The sequence below is a fragment of the Toxorhynchites rutilus genome, chromosome 2 (genome assembly GCF_029784135.1).
Source record: "Toxorhynchites rutilus septentrionalis strain SRP chromosome 2, ASM2978413v1, whole genome shotgun sequence".
Classification (NCBI taxonomy): domain Eukaryota; kingdom Metazoa; phylum Arthropoda; class Insecta; order Diptera; family Culicidae; genus Toxorhynchites; species Toxorhynchites rutilus.
In genome coordinates, this window is record NC_073745.1 from 199912051 (window position 1) to 199934527 (window position 22477).

The 22477-nt window shown below is 39.6% G+C and overlaps 4 protein-coding genes across 7 annotated transcripts in view; all 4 read left to right on the forward strand.

Annotated features, from left to right (window-relative positions):
- Window positions 1-22477, forward strand: part of LOC129765174 (poly(rC)-binding protein 3) — a 675323-nt gene that overhangs the window by 209765 nt on the left and 443081 nt on the right. The window lies entirely within an intron of this gene.
- LOC129766596 (uncharacterized) lies at window positions 14089-15027 on the forward strand. The gene has a single exon (XM_055767171.1). The coding sequence runs from the start codon at window positions 14089-14091 to the stop codon at window positions 15025-15027; it is 939 nt and encodes a 312-aa protein (XP_055623146.1).
- On the forward strand, window positions 15106-16752 carry LOC129766597 (uncharacterized). The gene has a single exon (XM_055767172.1). The coding sequence runs from the start codon at window positions 15106-15108 to the stop codon at window positions 16750-16752; it is 1647 nt and encodes a 548-aa protein (XP_055623147.1).
- Window positions 17273-19048, forward strand: LOC129766598 (uncharacterized). Its single transcript, XM_055767174.1, has one exon. It carries the CDS (start codon window positions 17273-17275, stop codon window positions 19046-19048), a length of 1776 nt encoding a protein of 591 aa, XP_055623149.1.

Here is a 22477-nt window from a genome sequence, read left to right on the forward strand (position 1 = left end):
CGGTGGTTGCGGTGAATTATGACCGTAGGCTTGTGAGTGACCAAATTTTTTTTTTCCAAAAACGTTTATTAATCAGACTCAATTACTTATTATCTAACGTTTACAGTGTCAAATTTTCACCTTAAAATATAACTTATTTTCTATATAATTAAGACTAACAATTTAATAATAACTAAATCTAACACTAGATTGATTGGATAGGATTAGAATTTAGGACTAGGATGGAGCGAGTGGGGTAGTTTGGTTTGATTAGGAGGGAAGGAATCAAACAGTGATATCATTTCTTTTGAGAAACTGGAAAAGAGAAAACATAAGGTTGAGTTCGCGACCAGCTAAGATGTCTCTAACCGGTAAGTCAAAATGCCTTCCTAGTGCCCTGAGTGAATCCGATAGATGAGCCCTGGCAGAATGAAAGTTTATACAAGGCCAGACCACATGCTCGATGTCATGATAACCATCACCACAAACGCAAATAACGGATTTCATGCCAACTCGACTGGCCGTTGGCAGCTCAATCTCAGATAGCAGTGAAACGTTGTGGGTGTAAAGACATGGGTCAATTAAGCAACTATGCATACTTGAAATATTCGAAAAATAATTAGGCTACTTTTTGGAAAAAGCCAATATTTTTTTCTTATTTTTTTACAAAAAATTAAAACTTAAAAACTATGATACCTACAAAATTCATGTCACAGGATGAAATGTAGGAAAGTGTTTATATTTTTACAAAAAAATGCCAAAAATTTTTTGGAAAAAATATTCTCTGACAAAAAAGTTATTTTAAAAATTAAAATTCATTCTTCTCAATAACGTTTTTTTTTTAAATTCCCAAAAATATATATATGAATAGCCCTTAAAATTTCCAACAAGTCGTCCATACATCGGAAGATGGGCACTTTTACAGGGAAAAAGTTTTTCTAACAACAACTTTTTTATATTTTCTTTGAAAAAAATACAACTTATCCTAATTTTGTTTAAAGTCAAGATAGCGATATAGTGTATTCGACAAAGTTTTAGATCTTGTTAAAATATAAACTTTTGTCTAAGACATCAACTTTCTATCTTTTATAGTTTTTAGAATATAAGTCATTTTTGTATGAAGACTCCTGAAAAAAAATAATGTTTTGCTCGTAACATTTTTGTGTGTAAATTCTCACGTTTGACATGTTCTTGACATGTTTCTAAATAGAGAAAAGAGCAGAGTATATATTTTTTTGGAAATTTAAAAAAAAATCGTTTTAGAGAAAAATTAATTTTAATTTTCTGTCAGCGAAATTTTTTTCCAAAAATTTTTTGGTAATATTTCGCGAAAACTTAAACAATTTCCTACATTTCATTTTTTGGCATGAATTTTGTAGGTATCATAGTTTAAGTTATAAATTCTGTAAAAAATTAAGAAAAAAAAATTGGCTTTTTCCAAAAAGTAGTCTAATTGTTTTTCGAATATTAATGTGCACCCGTGGCCGAGTGGTTAGCGTCTCACATTTTCATGCCGGGTGTTCGGGTTCGATTCCCGTTCTGGCCAAGGGATTTTTCGTCAGAGAAATCTCCTTTGACTTGCACTGTTGTCACGCGTATGCTTGCCCCTCGGAATACATTCAAGGCGTGTTATTTGACTTAAGAAATCTCAACTAAGTATTAATAAATGACGCTAGTTAATGCATACGTTGAGACGGCAAAAGTTCCACAGGGAACGTTAACGCCATTCAAGAAGAAGAAGATGATAATAATATATAAGGCGAGTTGGCATGAAATTCGTCAAATATTACTATCAACGATCCCAATGCGATACAGATGTTCATCTATCAAGTAATGATTGGACATAAGGCGGAAAATCACGCGAATAAAGTCCCGACCTACATTCAATCCCTTGAACCATGCGTTTGTCGATTGAGTGACCAGGTAATTCTAATTATTTATGACAAAAAAGTCGTTTAATTCAACCTCTTGCAAATTACTTAATAACTATTGTTGTAAGAGATTCTCAATACTCAATACTGAAACCTTACTATCATAGTTTTCAACGTTCGTTCAATATTTATACCACTTCTTATACAAATATTGTTGCTCTAATAATTAGAATATATATGCTAAACAGGAAAGGTAATATTCAGTCAGTATTTTGTTATTGAAATGTGTTTATTTCTCGCTATAATCCACCACCATATATGCTTTACGCACATAAACTTTCACTCAGCTTTCAGTCACGAATAGGGATGCCAGGTTTTTTTTTCAAATTTTTTCGCATGGCACAAAAATAATTCTTTACGTGTTTTCACAACCATTAGTCGTTATTTCAACGGTATGATTAAATGAATAAAAAGTAAATGAGTGATACTGCATAAAAACAAATGTCACTGGTAAAAGATACAATTGCTTATCATTATTTCAGGTAGTTATGCGGTTGATTTATAAAGGTTTCGGGATCAATTCCTGTTCTAGGCAGGGATTCTTTGTTAAGAAAATTAAGTCACAAAGACCGAGCACAAAAGAAGCGAATTTCGTGAGTATCAAAACATCAAACCATTCAACCAGGATTGCGAGTATCGCTCCATTGCGACATTTCAGCAACAGGGCACTCACCACGGAGCTAAATTTGTTACTGTCAAGTAGAAGCTCACCATTTGCTAGTGTTGTAATAATACTTTTCTCACGCTATTTGACTGGTTTCGGTATGGTCACCAAGGATAATCGAAGTAGGGTAAATGATCTTGGTTTGTCCAATTTGGGGTGTTTTTACGCAACTAGTAAATGCAAATCGATTTTTCTTCATGAAAATCACACATAATCGATACGAGTTTGGGTTTGTTGAAAAGCCCCAAGTCTCTAGTTGCTAATACTATCATAAGGTGGTGAAATTATTCAAATTTTTATGTTTTTTAACGATTTTCCTTAAAGAAGAATTATAATCATGGTTTGACCACCTCTGATCATGGTTTGCCCAAAAAAATGATCATGGTTTGTCCGGTTTTAGAAATCTACATTTTTGAATGAAAACATTCGAATTCACAATTAGATGTTGCATTTATCATTGCTTGAGTTTACTGTCATCATATTGATTCATTCAAAATTTAGGCTTTCTTCAGAATATTGCCTTTTCTTGGGCATTTTAGAAGTGTTCACCTCAACACAATCAACACAGAAAAACCATACTTCTGCTATGCGCGAAGCACACCATAAACAAACATAAACAAACTGCAGCGCGCCAAGCGGTTGCCATAGAAATCATGTGGACAAAACAACATTATTGAATTGGACAACTCATGGTCAGAATTGAGTTCATCAAAATGCGTTAATTTAATGTTTTAGCTATGTAAATCCGATACAAATGGTGAGCAAGCATGATGTTTACAATATTTATAAGTGTTGTAATCCAGAAAAGGTCTGAATACGTGCCAAATAATCATCTGGTGATCGATTAAAAGTTAGCTCGAATGAGGGGCGCATTGACACAAATAGAAGGTGTATTTTATAATCCTTTAAAACATGTGATTTCGTAAAAATATACTATCAAACTACTATAAATCATGTAAAAGGCAATTTCATTTATTTGTTTCGAAACATTCGAAGGCCTTATTTGACACAGGAGCGCTGAATTAGAGCATTCAAAAAAGTGGGCAAACCATGATCATATTTTCGACTGGACAAACCAAAATCATTTACCTTACAAAATTTGTGAATTGTCTTTGTGTGAGTATCATCATTCGATGCTCACGACAAATCTTAGTTCTGCTTATTAGACATTTTTTCTATAGAACCAAAAAATTCAGGGCTGCATTTTTTTAAAATAATGTTCATCTAAGCCAAATGTATGTGCAACATATCTTTCAAATAAAAATACTCTATTAATACTTTGCATATTTCAGATCATTCTGGCAGAGAATTTTGAACATATTTTCAGCATATCAGAATGTAGACATCGTTCTGACAAATCTCCGGATAACAAATATGCGTATGCTGAGAACAAAAAAGTCGACTTTTATTGTGTCTTTCGGATGGAAGGAATAAACTGCACAATGGGTTCCTATTGCTTCAAAGCAGAATTGAAAATCAAAACAATTGTGGTCCTTCGAAAGAAATATATTTTTTTTTTGTACAACTTGTGAAGTTCGCCAACATTCAAGAACTTTGGAATGTCAAGCGAGAATGTCAAGATCGTAGCGTAGGAAGGATTCAAAGCTCAGAAAATACTTTCCATCAACACAAAGGAAGATATGGGAAAACTTTTTAGAAGAAACATTGCATAAAAAGAGTAAAATAAATATTCCCTAGAACATAATAATGAAATACAAATTTGTGCGGTCTAGTTTTTGGATAATATCTAATTCGAAGATATTGTTTCATTGACATTGGATTCAAGACATATGAAACGGTTTGGTCATTCAACTTCGATTTTTCTTCTAAAATTTAATAACGATCGATTTTTATGTGCTTGTATTCTTTAGATTATTTTGAGCCGACCAGCATTGGTTGATGTCTATTATTCCTTAATTGTACACTTAACAATCATGAAATCCGATCATTGACTATATAGTATAACTCACAGAGTTATAATCGTTCAACACGTTCAACAATCCGTTCAAACACGACGATCAGTAATTGAAACTTTTCACTTCCATGCGAATGAAAATAATCCCTCCGTCGCTCATTCGCGATGAAGGTGATCTGCTGTGGTAGAAACATAATTGAACAAACCATGCTCATTTCTCGACTACATCAACAATTTCGTGTAACACAAAGGTACGTATAATAATACTCCACGAGTTTCGGTGTCTGGAATCATTTAAATTGAATAGAAATTCAACAACGAAAAAAGTTGAGTCAAATGGCGAGTGCCCTCCTCCTTCTCTCGTACCTTCCGTATTTATGTTAAGCCATGAAAGTACTATCGCAGTGAAATGTAATAATTTTACCTGGAGCAAAGCGGGAAACGCTGGATGCTGGATGTATCTCACTGTAACAGCATTGCTGCCCGACAATTCATTTAAAGGTCAGGTTCGGAAGACAAGAGGTTGAACACAAAAAAAGGACAACTCACAAAGCGAAACATTTTCCCATTTCTATTTTGGTAGCGCCACAATTCCTTCAATTTTTGGCAAAAAAAAAGTCCAGGCGCGTTGTTCTCGTGGCAGTGAGAGGGCATCTTTGCTTCTTCGTTCGCAAAGGTTGACTTGTGCTATGGAAACGTGCGAGGCCTTCTGTTACGTAACCAAATGAATCTAGAAACCATTGGGAACCACCATCTCACAGTGGTAATTGGTTGGGGGGAAACCTTGGATGGCATGTTTAGCAAATTTACGTTAGTGTTGTTGTTTCAAACGACTCAAAATCGTTTGGTGAATATCAGCGGATTTTGTATTATTATTAACGTAATTATTTTTAGTGTCATTATTACCACGAAACGTATTGTATTAACATTCGTTAACATTCACCAATAGAATGCCACTGAAGGACCTTGTGAAACTGGTCTATCTGTTTGAGAATTTGATGATCGATAACATTGGAAATCAGTACCCCTGAGGTTACCAGCTCTATGAGGTATCGACCGCCCGTAAAATGAATGCTTAGATTCGAGGTTAAGATCAACAGTATTTCGTGATTTTTGTAGCCGATTTGTAGCCAAGTGTATTGTCTCTCTAGAAAAAAAAATGGTAGGTGGTTGCGTCTAGAATACGACCGCATTTTGATGTAGGACTAGAAAATTTTTGTATACAATCCGTTTGTTTATCACATGACCATGCATTCTTCGAATATTATCTTAGAATGCATCGGAATTTTTGAAATATATATATATATATATATATATATATATATATATATATATATATATATATATATATATAAATGGAATGTTATGTGTCTGTCTTTCTGTCTGTTTGATTCTTATGGACTCGAAAACTACTGAACCGATCGACATGAAAATTGGTATGTATGGGTTTTTGGGGTCTTCTTCTTCTTCAATGGCACTAACGTTCCTAGAGGAACTTCGCCGTCTCAACGTAGTATTACTTGCGTCATTTTTATTAGTACTTAGTTGAGATTTCTATGCCAAATAACACGCCTTGAATGCATTCTGAGTGGCAAGCTCTAGAATACGCGTGATCACAGTGCAAGTCGGAGGAAATTTCTTTGACGAAAAATTCCCCCGACCAGAACGGGAATCGAACCCGAACACCCGGCATGTTAGTTATGACGCTTACCACTCGGCCAAGGGAGCACAAGGTTTTTGGGGTCGGGGAAGGTTTTTATGATAGTACGAGACCCTTTACCATAAAAATGAAACACAAATTTCTGCATTTTTCGAGAATTAATCAAGCAAGACACTTCTCAAAAAAAAAGTCGGTGATTGAAAAATTGATTTATGAATTAAAGGCAATTGAATACAATAGGTTCGTAGTTCTATGTTAACAATGCGATTGTGTCTTTGACACCACCCTAGAAGAGTTTATTTTTTTAAAAAAATTAAAAATCAAATTTTAATCAAAATTCAATTTAGAGATGTCATTCTTTTCTTCGAGATCTATGTCAATGATTTTACGATTCCATACATCATATAAAACCAATACACTTCTTGAGAAACATTCTGTAGAATTTATGATCGTTTATGTAATGCCATCATAATGTATTATACCATGTCTTTACTGTATTTATGTATTCCTAAAAAATCGTTTGTTTATGGTACTTTGCCCAACATGCCTTATAATTATTTTTCTTTGAACCAAATTTTGATCATTTCACCCTTCATGTACACACAAAACCAACATACCAATGTGGAAGAGGACTGACATGTTAGGAAAACGAAGCATCGCATTCGAGAATCCACTAACCGTTTATTCTTTCTATCACACCTCTTGTAAGCTCATAATTATGAATGTACTATTTCGAAGAAACAGAATATTTCCGAGATAGGTTTCTTCTTCCATAACTCGTGTTTCCAATCTCATTCCTACGGCTGGATACTAAGAGCTTCTCCATGCATTACACTCTCTAGCTGCCGCCGTACTCTTAAGATTTCCCATTTCCCATGTCAACATAATTTCAGCTAATTGAAAACACTTTCCAATCCCAGGAAATACCAACTGAAGTTTTTCCATCGAAAATTTTCACAGATTTGAATGACATCCATGAAATATTTAGGCAAATTTAGTGCTCACCCCCTGCGTTAAATAGATAAATAACATCTTTGCAAAATAGGAAAACGGTATCGTGTGGAGTAATTGACTCCAATTGATCACAACAGAAGTGGAAAAGTCCATCGGAATCACCATGGAACAAATGCGAAGCCTTACTGCTACAATCATTTCAGTCCTTCTTCTCACATCCCGTCGCTCGGAAACAGTAATACTCCCGAGGTGGAAAATCGTAAATCAACACCCGCTTAGCAATGAGGAGCAAGAATGAAAAATCAACCGCCTGTGTGGCATCGGCTGGGAGGCAAAGAAAAAAAAACCTGAACAGATTCACTTTATTGGGTTTTATCCGATTTTATTTATTGTACGACTTTGCGCTTTTTCTCCCACCGAGAAACTGACACACAAGAATATCGGGGGATAAGGGGCAACTATGCGATGCGCCAAGCTTTCTTTCATGGACTTCACAGTGGTCGTGCCGAGAGCCGGAAAGCCTATGTGTGATACAGCCTGCAAACATCCACACAAACAACTGGCTTCCGATCGGGTAAGCCATGGGCATGCCAAGGGATTGCTACCTAATCCCCCGCCACCCGGGAGATACGGACGTGTTATTAATCATTTTGATATCAATATTTGTCTGAATGCCAGTCAGCATTTTGCTTGATAGCTTTACTTAGCACATTTTATTGTTGCAGTTTATTTATTTCCGCTCTTTGGAGCCTTTTGGGATAAGGATACTCTTTATTTACATATTTTAGGTTTGTTTTGGGTTGCTAGTTTTAGTTAGATAGCGATTAGGAATTTCGAAACTTATCAAGGCAACTAGAGACGATGACTCCAGTGGCGAAGATCAATAGCAGTGGTGAACTCAGATTAGTTTCATCACTCTCCCAATTATTCACTATTTCCGCTACAAAGCCTATAAAGATACAGTCCACTCTGATTAGTGGGTTAGTAGTGTATAATCATCCATAGAATTGAAACATTTTCCCATCCATAGAATGTAAACGCATGCAGCATCCGTTCTGTGTTAATAAAAATTGAAGTTAAAATAAATTCCGGATTGTTAAGTTCACAAATTCAAAACGTTTTGTTCGAATAAGGAACCAGTGCAAAGTATCTCCAACAGAATTCTTAACTCTTTGTGGTCGTTTGTCTGCTCTCAGCTACCACAGCGAGAAACCATGCTAATCTTATATCAACCAGGTATCGGTTTATGCTTTTCTAAACGAAGCTTGATGTCTAGTGAACCTGTTCTGATTCGTGAATACGTTCACCAGACACGGTGCTCTTATGACTAATAGTACTTAGTATCAAACAAAGTAGTCATCCACACAAGGCTAAGAACTACTGATTGCATAAATGTCTCATGTTATTGGAATAATTGCATAAGTGTCTCAAGAGACAAAATATTTTTGATATGAAAAACATCACATTAAAATACATTGTTAAGTTAATACATATATACAGCCATTCCATGCCAAACCGATATAGTGGTTCTCAGATTTTCGTCAAAAGTGGTCATTTTGTTCTTTATCGTAATACATTACACCCATATTTTTTATTTTTTCGTTGAGTGACCATTTCCATTTTAGGGTGGTCCAAAAATAAACTTTTTCCTTTTTTTTCCAAATATTTTTTCTATATTTTTTTCAATATTTTTTCTGGAGTTCTACGTCAAAATTTCGATGCATTCTGAAGTAATATTCGAAGTGGTAAACGAGTGGATTGCATAATGTAATTGCGTTGTTCTACGTCGAAAATCGTGTCCTACAACCCCTTACAATTTTTTTTTTTTTTTGACAACTTGTTCGACAACAAGCGGTCGTCCACCGTGGGGGAAGATTCCCGTGGAGACTTCTCTCACCGGGAAAAAGGCATCAACGTGCGCTGAAGTGATTGTTACGCCCCAAGAAAAGCGCGAAAATTACTTCGCTGCCAAGACGTTCGGTGAAAAAGCGTCATTATCGGTGCACGCAGTGTCAGCAGCCATTATAAAATGGCGGAGGCGAGAAGGAAATCTGTGTTTGGTGCTTTTGACGGCGATTTCGGATATGGAGAGGTGTATTATTGCCATTTTTCGGATGATTATATTATGTCTCAAACATCCTCGAATTGTTGAAAAATACAGGGGTATGACTGAAACGTCAAATCTCTCATATTGCCAGTGTACCCAATACTGCTGCGGTTCACTGACATTTTGGTTCTGTCAATTACTGTTGTTTACAACTCGGTCCGGTTATATAGTCGAATAGTGGCTAACTTTAAACTCCATGTTAAATGTGAACACCTCCATGTGAAACCGAAATATGAAAATCGCTCATGCAGTTAGAAATAAAACAGCGCATTTTTCTTTATTTTTACTATCTCTGTGATTTCAACGATTTGAATCCTCGCAAATGATATGTTGGTAAACAAATGACGCCATATTGATTTTGATTTTGGGCAGCCTATATTCACGGTGTGGCACGCTGCGGACGGAAGAGGAGACCCGATGCCGATGGATAGGAGATCCAAGCAGACTTATCCAATGAAGGTATGTGCACTGCTTGTATGTGTGTGAGGCCCTGTGTTGGTGATAGTGTCCAGAGTGACCATATGCGCAAGAAAATGTAGCGCGCACTTTGGTTGTATTGTTTGATCTGATGTATTTTCTGAAGAGAAGTGAACGTGTTGGCACCATTTCCGGTCGAATAAAGCCAATCACATTACACTATATATAAACAATTTTCTTAAATCTATGGTTAGTAAGGTAGAAAACCGATTACCCACGGTCTACTCGAGTTTAGAAGGGTGACATATTTTTTCAGGAAATGGATGGGATATAAGGATTGTTACAATGTTGATGATCACACTCAATTCCTAAATCTATTCGTATATCTATAGCATATTCATATTTCAACTTATTCTACTGTTTATAGCAAGGGGACTAAATACTCGCAAGGGAATATAAGAGGGGTGTAAGGATATAAGGACAACCACACACACACTCGAAGATCGATAGTTTTGAGGAAAACATATATTTGGGATATGCAGTCAAGGTCTAACCGAACCAACACATCTCTCATCGGCACATTGAGCTGTATTTCTCGGGACCGAAGGGAGTTTTCTAAATTCGATCTGGCGACAAGATACACCTCGCACGACCAAACAACGTGATCGATGTCGTGATAACCTTGGCCACAAACGCAGAGATTGTTGCTGACGCGATTGAAACGAAAAAGTAGCGCGTCTAACGAACAGTGATTGAACATGAGTCGGAAGAATTGTAGAAGGTTGAGCGCTATCTAAATGCCCTAACAGCAACGTTTTGTTTGGCTCGATTTACGGTTTCCCCAACACAGCCATCAAAACCAACGTGCCTGGGGAAATTGACATTGCATGAAAGTTTGGGGAAATGTTTGCTCCCATCGAAATGTGTTCCCTAACACAGACTTCAAAAACAAGGTGTCTGAGGAAATCGCCACCACCACCACCGGATCCTAGAGAACAACAATCGGCAGAGGAACAACAACGAAGTCAACTGAAGTACGAATTAGCTTTCCACATAGATGCAGCAGTGACCCAATTTTACGGAACGGATCCCTTAACCCGGCACAAGATTTCGAATGTGAAGTATTCTCACCGACTGACGAGTGCCGTTCAAGTACTCAAGCAGGATGTTCTACCTGTGTACCTGAAAGTCGTAAAGAAGCTAGAGGAGCTGCAATTTATCGTTTATTGTGGAGCTGTTTTACCAAGACTATAGACAGAACCACGAACTCTCCAAAAAAGCGAAACCTGCTTGGATGAGACGCATGGAAGGTCGTATCCAAACGCTCCGAGGGAAAATCGGTCGACTAACGCAGTACAAGAGGGGAAGTTGATCGCGAAAGCTGACTCGTGGAGTTGCTGAAATTGTTTAGTCGGCAGAGCGCTCTTGTCTTAATGAAAACCGCATCATTGAGATCCTCGACACCCATGTATAACGGTTGAGCACTCTGTCAAAAAGAAGGTTGAGACGTAATACGGAATGTACGAAAAAGCATGCGGATAATCGTATGTTCAATATGAACGAGAGGGAGTTCTACAGCCTCATCAAATAGAAACGAAACAATTACAATGATGGTCTTCCTGCGATTGACGAAGTTTTCCAGTTTTGGTCAAGTTTATGGGAGAATCCCATTCAACTCCGAAGTAACAGGATGAGGCTGCCAGAGGTATAAACAAATTTCTTCAATACGTGGGCGAATGGCAGAGTGCTTCAATTAGGTACTAGAAAATCCCCAAACAACACCGGAGTGCATGACCAGCGAAATTACTTCTTTGATGCCAAGGATCAAAATGCAGCGTAGTACAGGCTTCATATGTCTAACGAGCCTGTACAAGCTACTTATGTCGATGATTAACAGAAAAAAATTAAAAACCATTGTGATGTGAACGAAATATTAACAGAAAAACGATGAAGTGAAAATAATCACGAGAAAGTAAAACGATCATCATGGGACCCCTTTACCCGGCCTCCATGGGTTGAAAAGTCCCGGAATTTCTATCGTTTTTTGAACAAAGCTATATTTAAGTAAACGAAATAGTTTCCTTCGAGGGCAATACACTTGGTATAGTAAATTTCCAACATTTCGATTCCCTTTCTGTAGTATGAAACGTCTAAGTCTTCGAAATATGCCTCAGTGCCACTTTGCAGACTGCCTATTGGACTCAGAAATGTGGCAATGGATCCACGTTTCATCCATTGTCACAAAACGTTGAAAGAAATCCACTCGATTACACTTCAACAACGCCAAACCGGCTGTTTAATCATCAACGCGCCGCTGTTTTTAGTCGACAGTCAGCAAACGCGGCACCCATGGCGCGGATAGCTTTTTCGTGTTCAAAATGTCGTGAAAAATGTATTCCACTCGTTCTTTTGAAATGCCTACGGCCTCAGCTAACGATATCCCTCTATTTCCATTTTCTATACGAATGCTCAGGTAGTGACTCTTAAACAACTGTAGTTTGTGAACAAATAAACGAAATGTCATGAAACTTCACACATAAGCTAGTGACAGATGAATCTCCCGAAATCAATCTTGTTCATTTTTAGTGGCGCCATCTGTTAAAAAATCGCGGGACTTTTCAGCCCATGTAGTACATCTTGCAAGAAAACACTGTTGCAGACTGTTGTAGAAGTGCAATAAAGTAGGAGAGACGATTGAACACGCCATAGCCGACTGTGCATAGAAGGGAATAGGTGAAATTTACAGCTTAATGCTGAGAAGTGCCATTACTCTATAGAAATAGCAAGAGTATATTAAGTTATATTAATACTATTAGTAATACTGGATTTATCCTATGACTTACCTTCCTTACTAATCTTCTTCTTGGATGGTGGAAGTGTACAAAATCAGAATAGGAAACGACCCTATAAATCAATGGCCTACGTAGGCATCTGCTGACGACTAAGAAATAATGTTCACACGATGGAGACCTACATCAGCGATTATCGGCCTCCGCGGCGTAATAAAACGCACTACAATGTATGGAACAAAGCGAGTTCCAAGAAATCGTCCGTAATCTAAACACACAATGTTCGGCAGTGACAAAGTGGAGAATTCAATCACCATGCACGATGTCGCGTCCTATTCCGTGGACGGCGCATTTATCGTGGCGATAATAATCGCCATCATCATTTACCACTGGCGGAGGAACGCCAAGCGACTACAACAACTGGAAGGGGCGCAGCGGAGAAACCGCCTGGACCATGCGAGCGCTGTTTGAGCAGACGGCGCATGACACACATGCGGAGGAGCACATTTTGTGCTTACCAAGCATCAAGTATCAAATGCACACGAAGGCAAGAACATTCGAACCACATCAAACTCTGTAAAAGTAAGAAATAAAATAACCAGTCTAAATCTAACCGCCGAAGTGTCCGTACATTTATCCGAAATCCATGTTGGGCCTTTGCCCAACATTAGTGATTAGCATTATTCAAAAAACATTTGGTGACCCCGACGTGATCGCGCTCCGAGCGATCCTCGCCCCTGCGCGAGACGTATTATGAGGCCGAAAAGTACGAAAAAATAATTCTCGCCCGTGTGCGAGATGTGTTGTAAGGCCAAAAAGAATCAAAAGTGAACTCTCTCCCGTGCGCGAGATGTTTTGAGACGGAAAATCATGAAAAGTGAATCCTCGCCCCTGCGCGAGACGTATTATGAGGCCGAAAAGTACGAAAAGATAATTCTCGCCCGTGTGCGAGATGTGATTGAATGAACTTCCCCGCGAGTGAAAATACACCGAAGCCATGAATTGCCATCACGCAAACGATCTTCTGTATTCCCGGTGTTATGCGTACATACGGGATACAGAAGAAGAATTAAAAAAAAAAATAATAGTCGACGATCCCGTGAGGAAGGCACTGCTATAAAGTGCATCATTTCGCACATGTTTAACATGGCAGCAGGTGCCGCAATATTAAATAAGATGGACACAAGGTTCCTTGCCGAGCTGAGGCGGTCAGTGGAGGCGGTGACAGATTACTTAGACTGGAACGTCATCTAAGTAATCTTCAGATAAGTATATGAAGAAACAAACCAGTAATCTAGTGAACACAATTCAAGACGAGACACAATGACAGAAGAAGATCCTACTGAGGGTTGGCGAAGATAGCTGACGGCATTGGAGCAAAGCATTGCTCCATTGGCCAAAGCAGCTAAGAACAAAAGCGATGACGACGATATAGATGCCTTGCTCGTGCAGCAAGAAATCCTAACAGGACTGTATGAGCAAGCGTGCACTATAATTCTACGAATTGAGGGCCATACGGGACCCTCCGAACGAAGGGAAGCGTTGCTTCCAGTGTACCTACAAGCGAGGACAAGCTTCGCAAAAAGAATAAAATCATTGCAACAACCTGCGAATGACGAAGTTGGGCCCGGATGCTCTCGTTATCCTCTTGAGCAGACGTTTTTAGGAAATAATGCACGCACAGATCATCTCCCGAGGTTGGAATTGCCGAAATTCCACGGGACAGCCACCGAATGGCTATCATTCAAGTTTCGAAAAACGAGTTGCAGCATTGAGCGACGATGCTGACAAGTATGCTTTCCTAATCAAATGTTTGGAGTACGAACCAGCTCGCAATACATGCGAGGCGCTGGAAAATTTGGACCTACCGTTTAATGAAGCATGGGCAAAGCTCGAGGAACGCTTTTATAATAAGAGAGTAGCCTTTGAAGGTTATTTCTTTAATCTCCTCAAAATACGAAAGATAATGAAACCGAGCCAAAGGGCTATTCTTGGACTCATTGACGCTGTTGACACTCTGCTATCTGCAACGAAGCAAATAGCAAACGAACCGATTCGAGAATTGGATTCCACGGCCAGCGGGCTGTTGGTTTGCCTCGTCAAGGAGCGCCTGGACGAGTACACTCTGACTAAGGTCGAAGAAAAACTGGACCTGCAAAGAATTTACAAGTGGAACGAATTTAAGTCTGAATTGGAGAAGTTGGCGAATCAACTCTCCTGCAAATCCGCAGCCGAAGCGGCACATCAGAGTCATAGACCAAACCAAAAGGTCGTGGCCACAACGGCTATTAAAGCTATTACTACCCAAGAAAGGAAGGGACCACAGCGGTGCTTCTTTTGTGCGTCAGAAGGACACACTGTATTCGATTGTCCTAAGCTGTCATCCCTCAGCCCACAAGAGAGATGGGAAGCTGTCAAAACCGGTGGACATTGCTTCAACTGTTTAGCAAAAGGCCACCAAACGAAAGCATGTAAATCCACAAAAACTTGCCAGACGTGCAAGTCAAGACATCACTCTCTGCTGCATCAAGAGCGTCAGAGAGCCATTCAGAGCACGACCCTGCCCATTAAAGTTGAAGAAGCAACGGCAGGGACTAGTCAACCCAAATGACTAAACAAACACCATACCTACGTTTTCCTAGCTACCGCAATTGTCTGGGTAGGAGGGAGCAACGAGCGATGGCTGCAGATGAGATGCATTCTCGATTCTGGCAGCCAAGTCGAAACAATTACCGAAGAAGCTGCAAAGCGATTGCAGTTACCAGAAAGAAGAAGCGACGTGCAGCTGATTGGGATCGGCGGAACAACAACGACCAGTAAGAAAATTATAACAAGGATAGCTTCTATACATGCGAACGTGTTCATCGACATTGAGATGGTGATCGTGCCAAAAATAGTGGGCGATCAACCAAATACGACGATCAGCGAAAGGGAAATCGACATCCCAGAGGAGTTGCCTCTGGCCGATCCCGAGTTCTTTAGAACACAACCAGTAGACATTCTCTTAGGTGCAAGAGTGTTCTATACGATGTTGGGACCGAACCAACTAACGGTGGGCAGAGGACTCACATTTCAAGAATCCGGCCTAGGCTGGCTAGCGGTAGGGATTTTATCAGCACCCTGTGCAGCCACGGCAACGTCATACCCCATAACGGAGAAACATGAATCACCAGACTTGATAACGAACGAAGAATTAAAAGAATTATTCAAACTGTTTTGGAAAATCGAGGAACCGATTTGGGAACCTAAAGAAGATGCACAACCTGACGCAGAAGCGCATTTCTGCAAAACGATAAAAACGGCTAATGACGGCAGATACGTTACGAGAATACCCCTACGGGGGGAGGTGTCTTGCTTGGGTGACTCTTACCAGCAAGCACGCAAACGATTTTTATCATTGGAACGGAGACTTGAGAAGAGCTCCGACACGTACAAGGAATATAGATGTTTTATGCACGAGTACGAAGAGCTGGGGCACATGGTTCCAGTCACAGCTGAAGAATTCTGCAAAATAAAATATTTCATACCACACTCGTGTGTGGTAAAACCGGATTCGACTTCAACGAAACTACGAGTAGTTTTCGACGCTAGCGCAAAGACATTGAGCGGAATTTCTTTAAACGACATTCAGGTTGTAGGACCGACAATTCAGAGAGAGCTATTCGACTTGCTCATTGATTTCAAAACTCATGACAAAGTACTGATGGCAGACATCGCGAAGATGTACAGACAAATTTTGATTGCGCAACCTGACACGTGGTTGCAATGTATATTATGGCGTAAACACTCAAATGAACCACTGCGCGCATACAGATTGTTAACCGTTACGTATGGTGAAGCTTCATCATCATTTTTAGCGTGCAGAGCTTTGTACGAAGCTGCAGAAGATTATCGAACAATCAACTCGAAGATCACCGAAGCCATACAACAGTCATTTTATGTTGATAATTTAATGATTGGAGCAGCATCCACTGAAGAATTAATCGAATTGAAACATGGCGTGGAAGACGCTTTGCTACGCCACTGTTTCCCATTACGAAAATGGGCCTCAAATGACACCAAAGTACTAGAAGGTATCCCAGAGCGGGATCTGGAACCTCTGATCCATGTTGGAGATCAGGATATTATCAAGACGTTAGGTGTAGGCTGGAACCCCATGAGAGACGTGTTCCAGTTTATAGCCCCTAGTAACGAAGGCGAAGAAAACGCTTACGAAGAGACAGATGGTCTCAAAGATACTGAGATTATACGATCCGATTGGATTGATCCAGCCAGTGATCATCACGGCAAAAATAATTATGCAACAGTTGTGGACGCTCAATTTAAATTGGGATGATGACGTCCCCGAACAACCCTTATCCGCTTGGAGAAAGTTCGAGGCTTCGATAACCGATCTAAGCAAGATAGAAATTCCACGAATGACAATGCCAAGCCGAACAATCGTCTTGGATATACATGGATTTTGTGACGCATCAGTGAAAGCGTATGGATGTGTCATTTATGTACACTCGATTGATATGAAGGGTGAGGAACGCACCAATTTATTGTGCTCTAAATCGAGAGTAGCACCAATCAAGAAAGTTACGTTACCCCGCTTAGAACTCTTAGCGGCAGTATTGCTGGCAGAGCTTGTTGCCAGAGTAAAAGACACTCTGAAAAAGCGAATTACATCGGAACACTATTACAGTGACTCACAAGTGGTTTTAAGTTGGATAAAGTCGACGAATCCCCGCTGGGGGATATTCATTCAAAACAGAGTTGATAGAATACATACATTCACGAATCCAGAAAACTGGAAATATGTCTCCACGAAGGAGAATCCTGCTGATATGGTCTCTAGAGGAGTCCCAGTCAGGATGCTAATCGAAACGAAGCTATGGTTATATGGACCAGACCACATTCAAGCCAGGGAAAAATACCCGCAATCAGGTTACAAATACGATTCAGCCGCGGATCAAGAAAAGGTGAAAAAACCAAAGGCCCTACTCATAGCCACCATAGGAAAAGAGTGTAACGATTACATCTCTGAATATCCGTACCACAATTCTTACGAGAGAACGATAAGGCATTTTGCATGGATAAATCGAGCAATACGTAACATGAGAAAAACGGACGACATCTCTTACGAGAAGAAAACAGGTCCACTCACTACTGAGGAAGTGGAAGAAGGGCTGTTGCTAACAGTCAAAATTATGCAAGCCACCATCTACCCAAATGAGGTGGCACTAATAATGAAATCTGGAGAGGTACCGTCGAAAGGACCTTTTCAGAACTTGAATGCTTACGCAAAAGACGGCGTAATATACGTAAAGGGCAGACTTCAGAACGCTGAGACGTCTGCATTTCAGAACGATCCAATCTTGCTCCCGAAATCACATCCATTCACAAGAGTCATTATACGAAATATTCACGAGAAGAGATTTCACGCTGGAACAGATTTGGTGATGAGCGAATTTCGACGGAAATTCTGGATGAGAGACCTCCGAAGAGCAATCCGAGGAGTGATTCAACGTTGTATGTTATGCGCCCGAGCGCGCCCCAAGCGATTGCAACAGCAAATGGGACAATTGCCAGCACCAAGGGTGAACGAATCACCGGCGTTCACTCACACCGGATTGGATTTATGTGGTCCATTCGAAGTAATCATGAGTTCAAGATCAAAAAGTAAGATAACGGCATACGCATGCATATTCATTTGTTCCGCTACGAAAGCAGTTCACCTGGAAGTCGTCGAAGATCAATCGGCGGCTGCATTCATATCGGCATTGCTCCGATTCACATCAGTCAGAGGAGTTCCCGAAGTCATATACTCAGACAACGGGCGCAATTTCATAGGAGCTAGCAGAGAGCTCAATCACCTACGTAAGATTTACAACGAGGAAGTGTTTCAAAACAAACTTGTTAACGACGCAATGGATCACGGAATACGATTCTCATTCATCCCACCCCGAAGTCCGAACTTCGGCGGACTATGGGAATCAAACATAAAAGTAGCAAAACGACTATTCACCGCAGCGGCAAAAGGAGTCCAGCTGAATATATTGGAACTGCAAACATTGTTTCACCGAGTAGCCGCGATAATGAATTCGCGCCCGCTAACCACTGTTTACACTGCACCAGACTCACCAGTTCCTCTCACACCTGGCCATTTCTTGATAGGACGACCATTACTGGAGGTGCCTATACCTACGCAAGGTGAGGATCGTAGGAACCTCACTACCAGATGGAAACGAATTCAATCGCAGCTCGAGCAATTCTGGAAAAGATGGAGAGATGAGTATCTCCACCAATTACGAAATTATGCCAAGTGGACTAAGCAACAATCGAACGTTGAAGTGGGTCAAGTCGTTTTAATCGGAGACGATCACATCCCCGTAGCGAGATGGCCTATGGGAATTGTTACGCAAATTCATCCTGGAGAAGATGGAATAGTCCGAGTGGCGGTAGTGCGAACCTCCTCCGGAATTTACAAACGCAACGTGCGCACACTTGCTCCTCTACCAGTTGAGGAGCCCATCATTCAACCCATCATAGAAAAATACGATGGCGCGGCCAACAATGAACAGCAACCTCAAGACGAAATGATAGAAATTGAAGATGATCCCCCGCCGCAAGCACCAAGAGAAATTTGAGACGACAGACTACGCCCTCGTCCCAAAGGGGGGAGAAAATGGAAGTGTACAAAATCAGAATAGGAAACGACCCTATAAATCAATGGCCTACGTAGGCATCTGCTGACGACTAAGAAATAATGTTCACACGATGGAGACCTACATCAGCGATTATCGGCCTCCGCGGCGTAATAAAACGCACTACAATGTATGGAACAAAGCGAGTTCCAAGAAATCGTCCGTAATCTAAACACACAATGTTCGGCAGTGACAAAGTGGAGAATTCAATCACCATGCACGATGTCGCGTCCTATTCCGTGGACGGCGCATTTATCGTGGCGATAATAATCGCCATCATCATTTAAAAATGTAAAATGTAAAAGTAAGAAATAAAATAACCAGTCTAAATCTAACCGCCGAAGTGTCCGTACATTTATCCGAAATCCATGTTGGGCCTTTGCCCAACATTAGTGATTAGCATTATTCGAAAAACAGATGGCGTTAAGGTGAAGGTGGAAGCTAGCCATTTGAAGTAGTATAGGTAAACCCACGTGTAAAAATAGGGTAATAGTGTTTGTGAGAGAAGAGCAAAGCACACATATATTCAGATCAATTCACTTATCAGACTGTGTGGCGCTTCATTGACACGAGTCTTTGAATGCATTTGGAAAAAAAATTACAACTCAATACTAAAGTAAAATGTATGAACGATATGTTCCGATGAACAATTGAAAATATAAATATATATACATGGAAGGTGCATTTGCATATGAAGTGAAATTATGATTATACGCGAGCGTAACATGAGCAAATTTATAACACTTGCGAATTGGGGCTCTTCTGGTATTAACAAGTTCTTCCGCATAGTAACTCGTTGTTGATAATTCCATAATATTTTCCTTCGTTGTTCTCACACATTCACGTTGGAGAGCCTTAACCCTTCGTAGGCCGAGGCATTTTAATTGAATGTAATACTTTTCCGTTTACTCTTTTTGAAAGCATAGGCAGCCGTGGCAGTGTTCCGGACTTAGCAATACAATTTGCTTTACCAATGTTGAAGTTGCTAAAACTTACATTATAGACACATTAAACGTAAAAATAATAATTGTATTGATATCAACACAATTTTATTCTATTGATTTTCATGACATGAAACGCTATGACTCAGGAATAAGATTTTATTGAGTGGTTTTTATAGCTGTTTCGATGATGTTGTCTGGCATCAGTGTCGAAAAAATAACGATGCTTTCACCAATACAAACAAAACCATTGCCGAAAATTGAAAAATGAAAATTGAACTTTCAGAGCACTAACTCGAGTTTTCCGATGTTTTTCACTATACAGTGCGACAGCAGATGAAAATTTAATATCTTGTGAGTAATCGATTAGAGTTTGGTTGACATTACTTGATGGGAAGTGTGCGAAAACGATCATTTTCTTCACACTGTTTCGCAAAATTATTGATTTTCGGGCGAGGGGTGAGGGAGGGAGATGAAAGAAATGAGCGCCATTGTGGCAGCCATTTGTGGCTAGCTTCCACCTTCACCTTAACGTTCCTTGTGGAACTTTTGCCGTCTCAACGTATGCATTAACTAGCGTCATTTATTAATACTTATTTGAGATTTCATAAGCCAAATAACACGCCTTGAATGTATTCCGAGGGGCAAGCTCTAAAATACGCGTGACCACAGTGCAAGTCGCAGGAAATTTCTCTGAAAAAAGTCACAGGAGGGTTGTGTCCGAGACACGATCGCATAGTTGACGTAGGATTCCGTTAGTCTATCTGTTGATACTGATCTGGAAAAATTTCATCGGTAAACTCTTTGATGATGATTTGGTGACCCTGAGAAGGGCCGTTTTGTTTAGTTGTTCGGTATTGTTTGTTCACTGTACCTGTGTTTACCGAGAGAAGGATGATAAACAGTCGTTGGATGGTGCGTGTCAGATAAAAGATACCGAAGTGGAACGAGATATGATGAAAACCGCCCTCTGTGATCCTAGACGAGATGCCTCCTTTGTTATGTATGGATGAAATAAAGAAAAAAACGCTTCAATGTAATATAAGATAAATACCAATACCGAACACAATTATCAATTTTTCACATCAAAAAAAACTTGTTACTTTAATATACAGAAAACATATTTGAAATGGGAAAGGTAATTTTCTTATATAATTTTTACTTTCTGAGGATTTATTCAACCCAATGCGAATTTTAATTAGACTAACGCCTATACTATACTATGTGTAGAACATATGGGAAATCACTTTTTCTAATATTTCTTCACTTTTCCAATTTTTCTCGCCGTATAAACTTTATTTGGGTGAAAATGAACACAAAAAACAGAAAGCTTAAACCGATAGACCCGTTCTCGAGCGAGAACATACCTTGGTTTTTATTTACAAAAAATGAAATATATCGTTTCATATATCAAGTCATTTTTAACACAACTGCTACCATATACAATTTTAGACCTATTTTTCACAATACCCGATCGGTCATTGATATGAAATTTCACGAAGCAACCAATATTAAAGTTCCAAATTTAAATTTTATTTGCTAGAATTAATCGTATTACTCACCTTACTTGCAATATAAAAATACCCCCGACTTGCATATATTTGCAATGCCGAGTTCACCCGGGCACCATGGTTTTGATGTCTCTGTTAGGGAACACATTTCGGTGGGAGCAAAAGATTCCCCTTCTTTCATGTATTTGCAATGCCGATTTCCTCCAGGCTGCTTGGTTTTGATGTCTCTATTAGGGAACCGCCGCATGTATCGTCAATTTCGACCAATCAAAAGAGGGTATTTCCGTTAGGATAGGGGTTGAGATTTTTCAATTGTTCGATAGTTAGTTTCATGACACATATTATTTTCTTCAATATAAAAGATTGTTATGGAGTGCCGAAATCGATTGACACAAAAATTTCATCAATCCATCATTAAATGACTGAGCTATAATCGTTTGAAATTGGACAATTTTCAGGATGTGCTCGATTTTCCATTTTCAATTTGTACCCCAATTTGTTCCCGAAAGACGTAATCCTACGTCAAAAATCCCCCGACCAGATGCGTTGGCACTCGGCCACGGGTGCACTTACCTTCCTTACTAATACATTTCCTAAATTTCCGAGATATTTATGAGAGTATTTATGATTTCCTTAGCAGTTGCAAGGACGTGGTAAGCGCAATTCTTAAATGTTGGAGGGAGCATACTTTCATCTAAGAGATATTATTCATCGTCAGTAACGGATGGAGGCAAACTTTTGACGTAACAGTTCTGAATTCGTACCACCTACGATGTTGTGCAACTCGCTCGATGCTAATGCTAACGAATAGATCTCTGCAGTACCACTATCAAGCCGTCTCAATGAAGTCCTGGCATTCTCGGGCGAGATTGTCATTGTAATCGTAATCGTAATTGCCGGAATTGAAGAAAAAAAAAGCA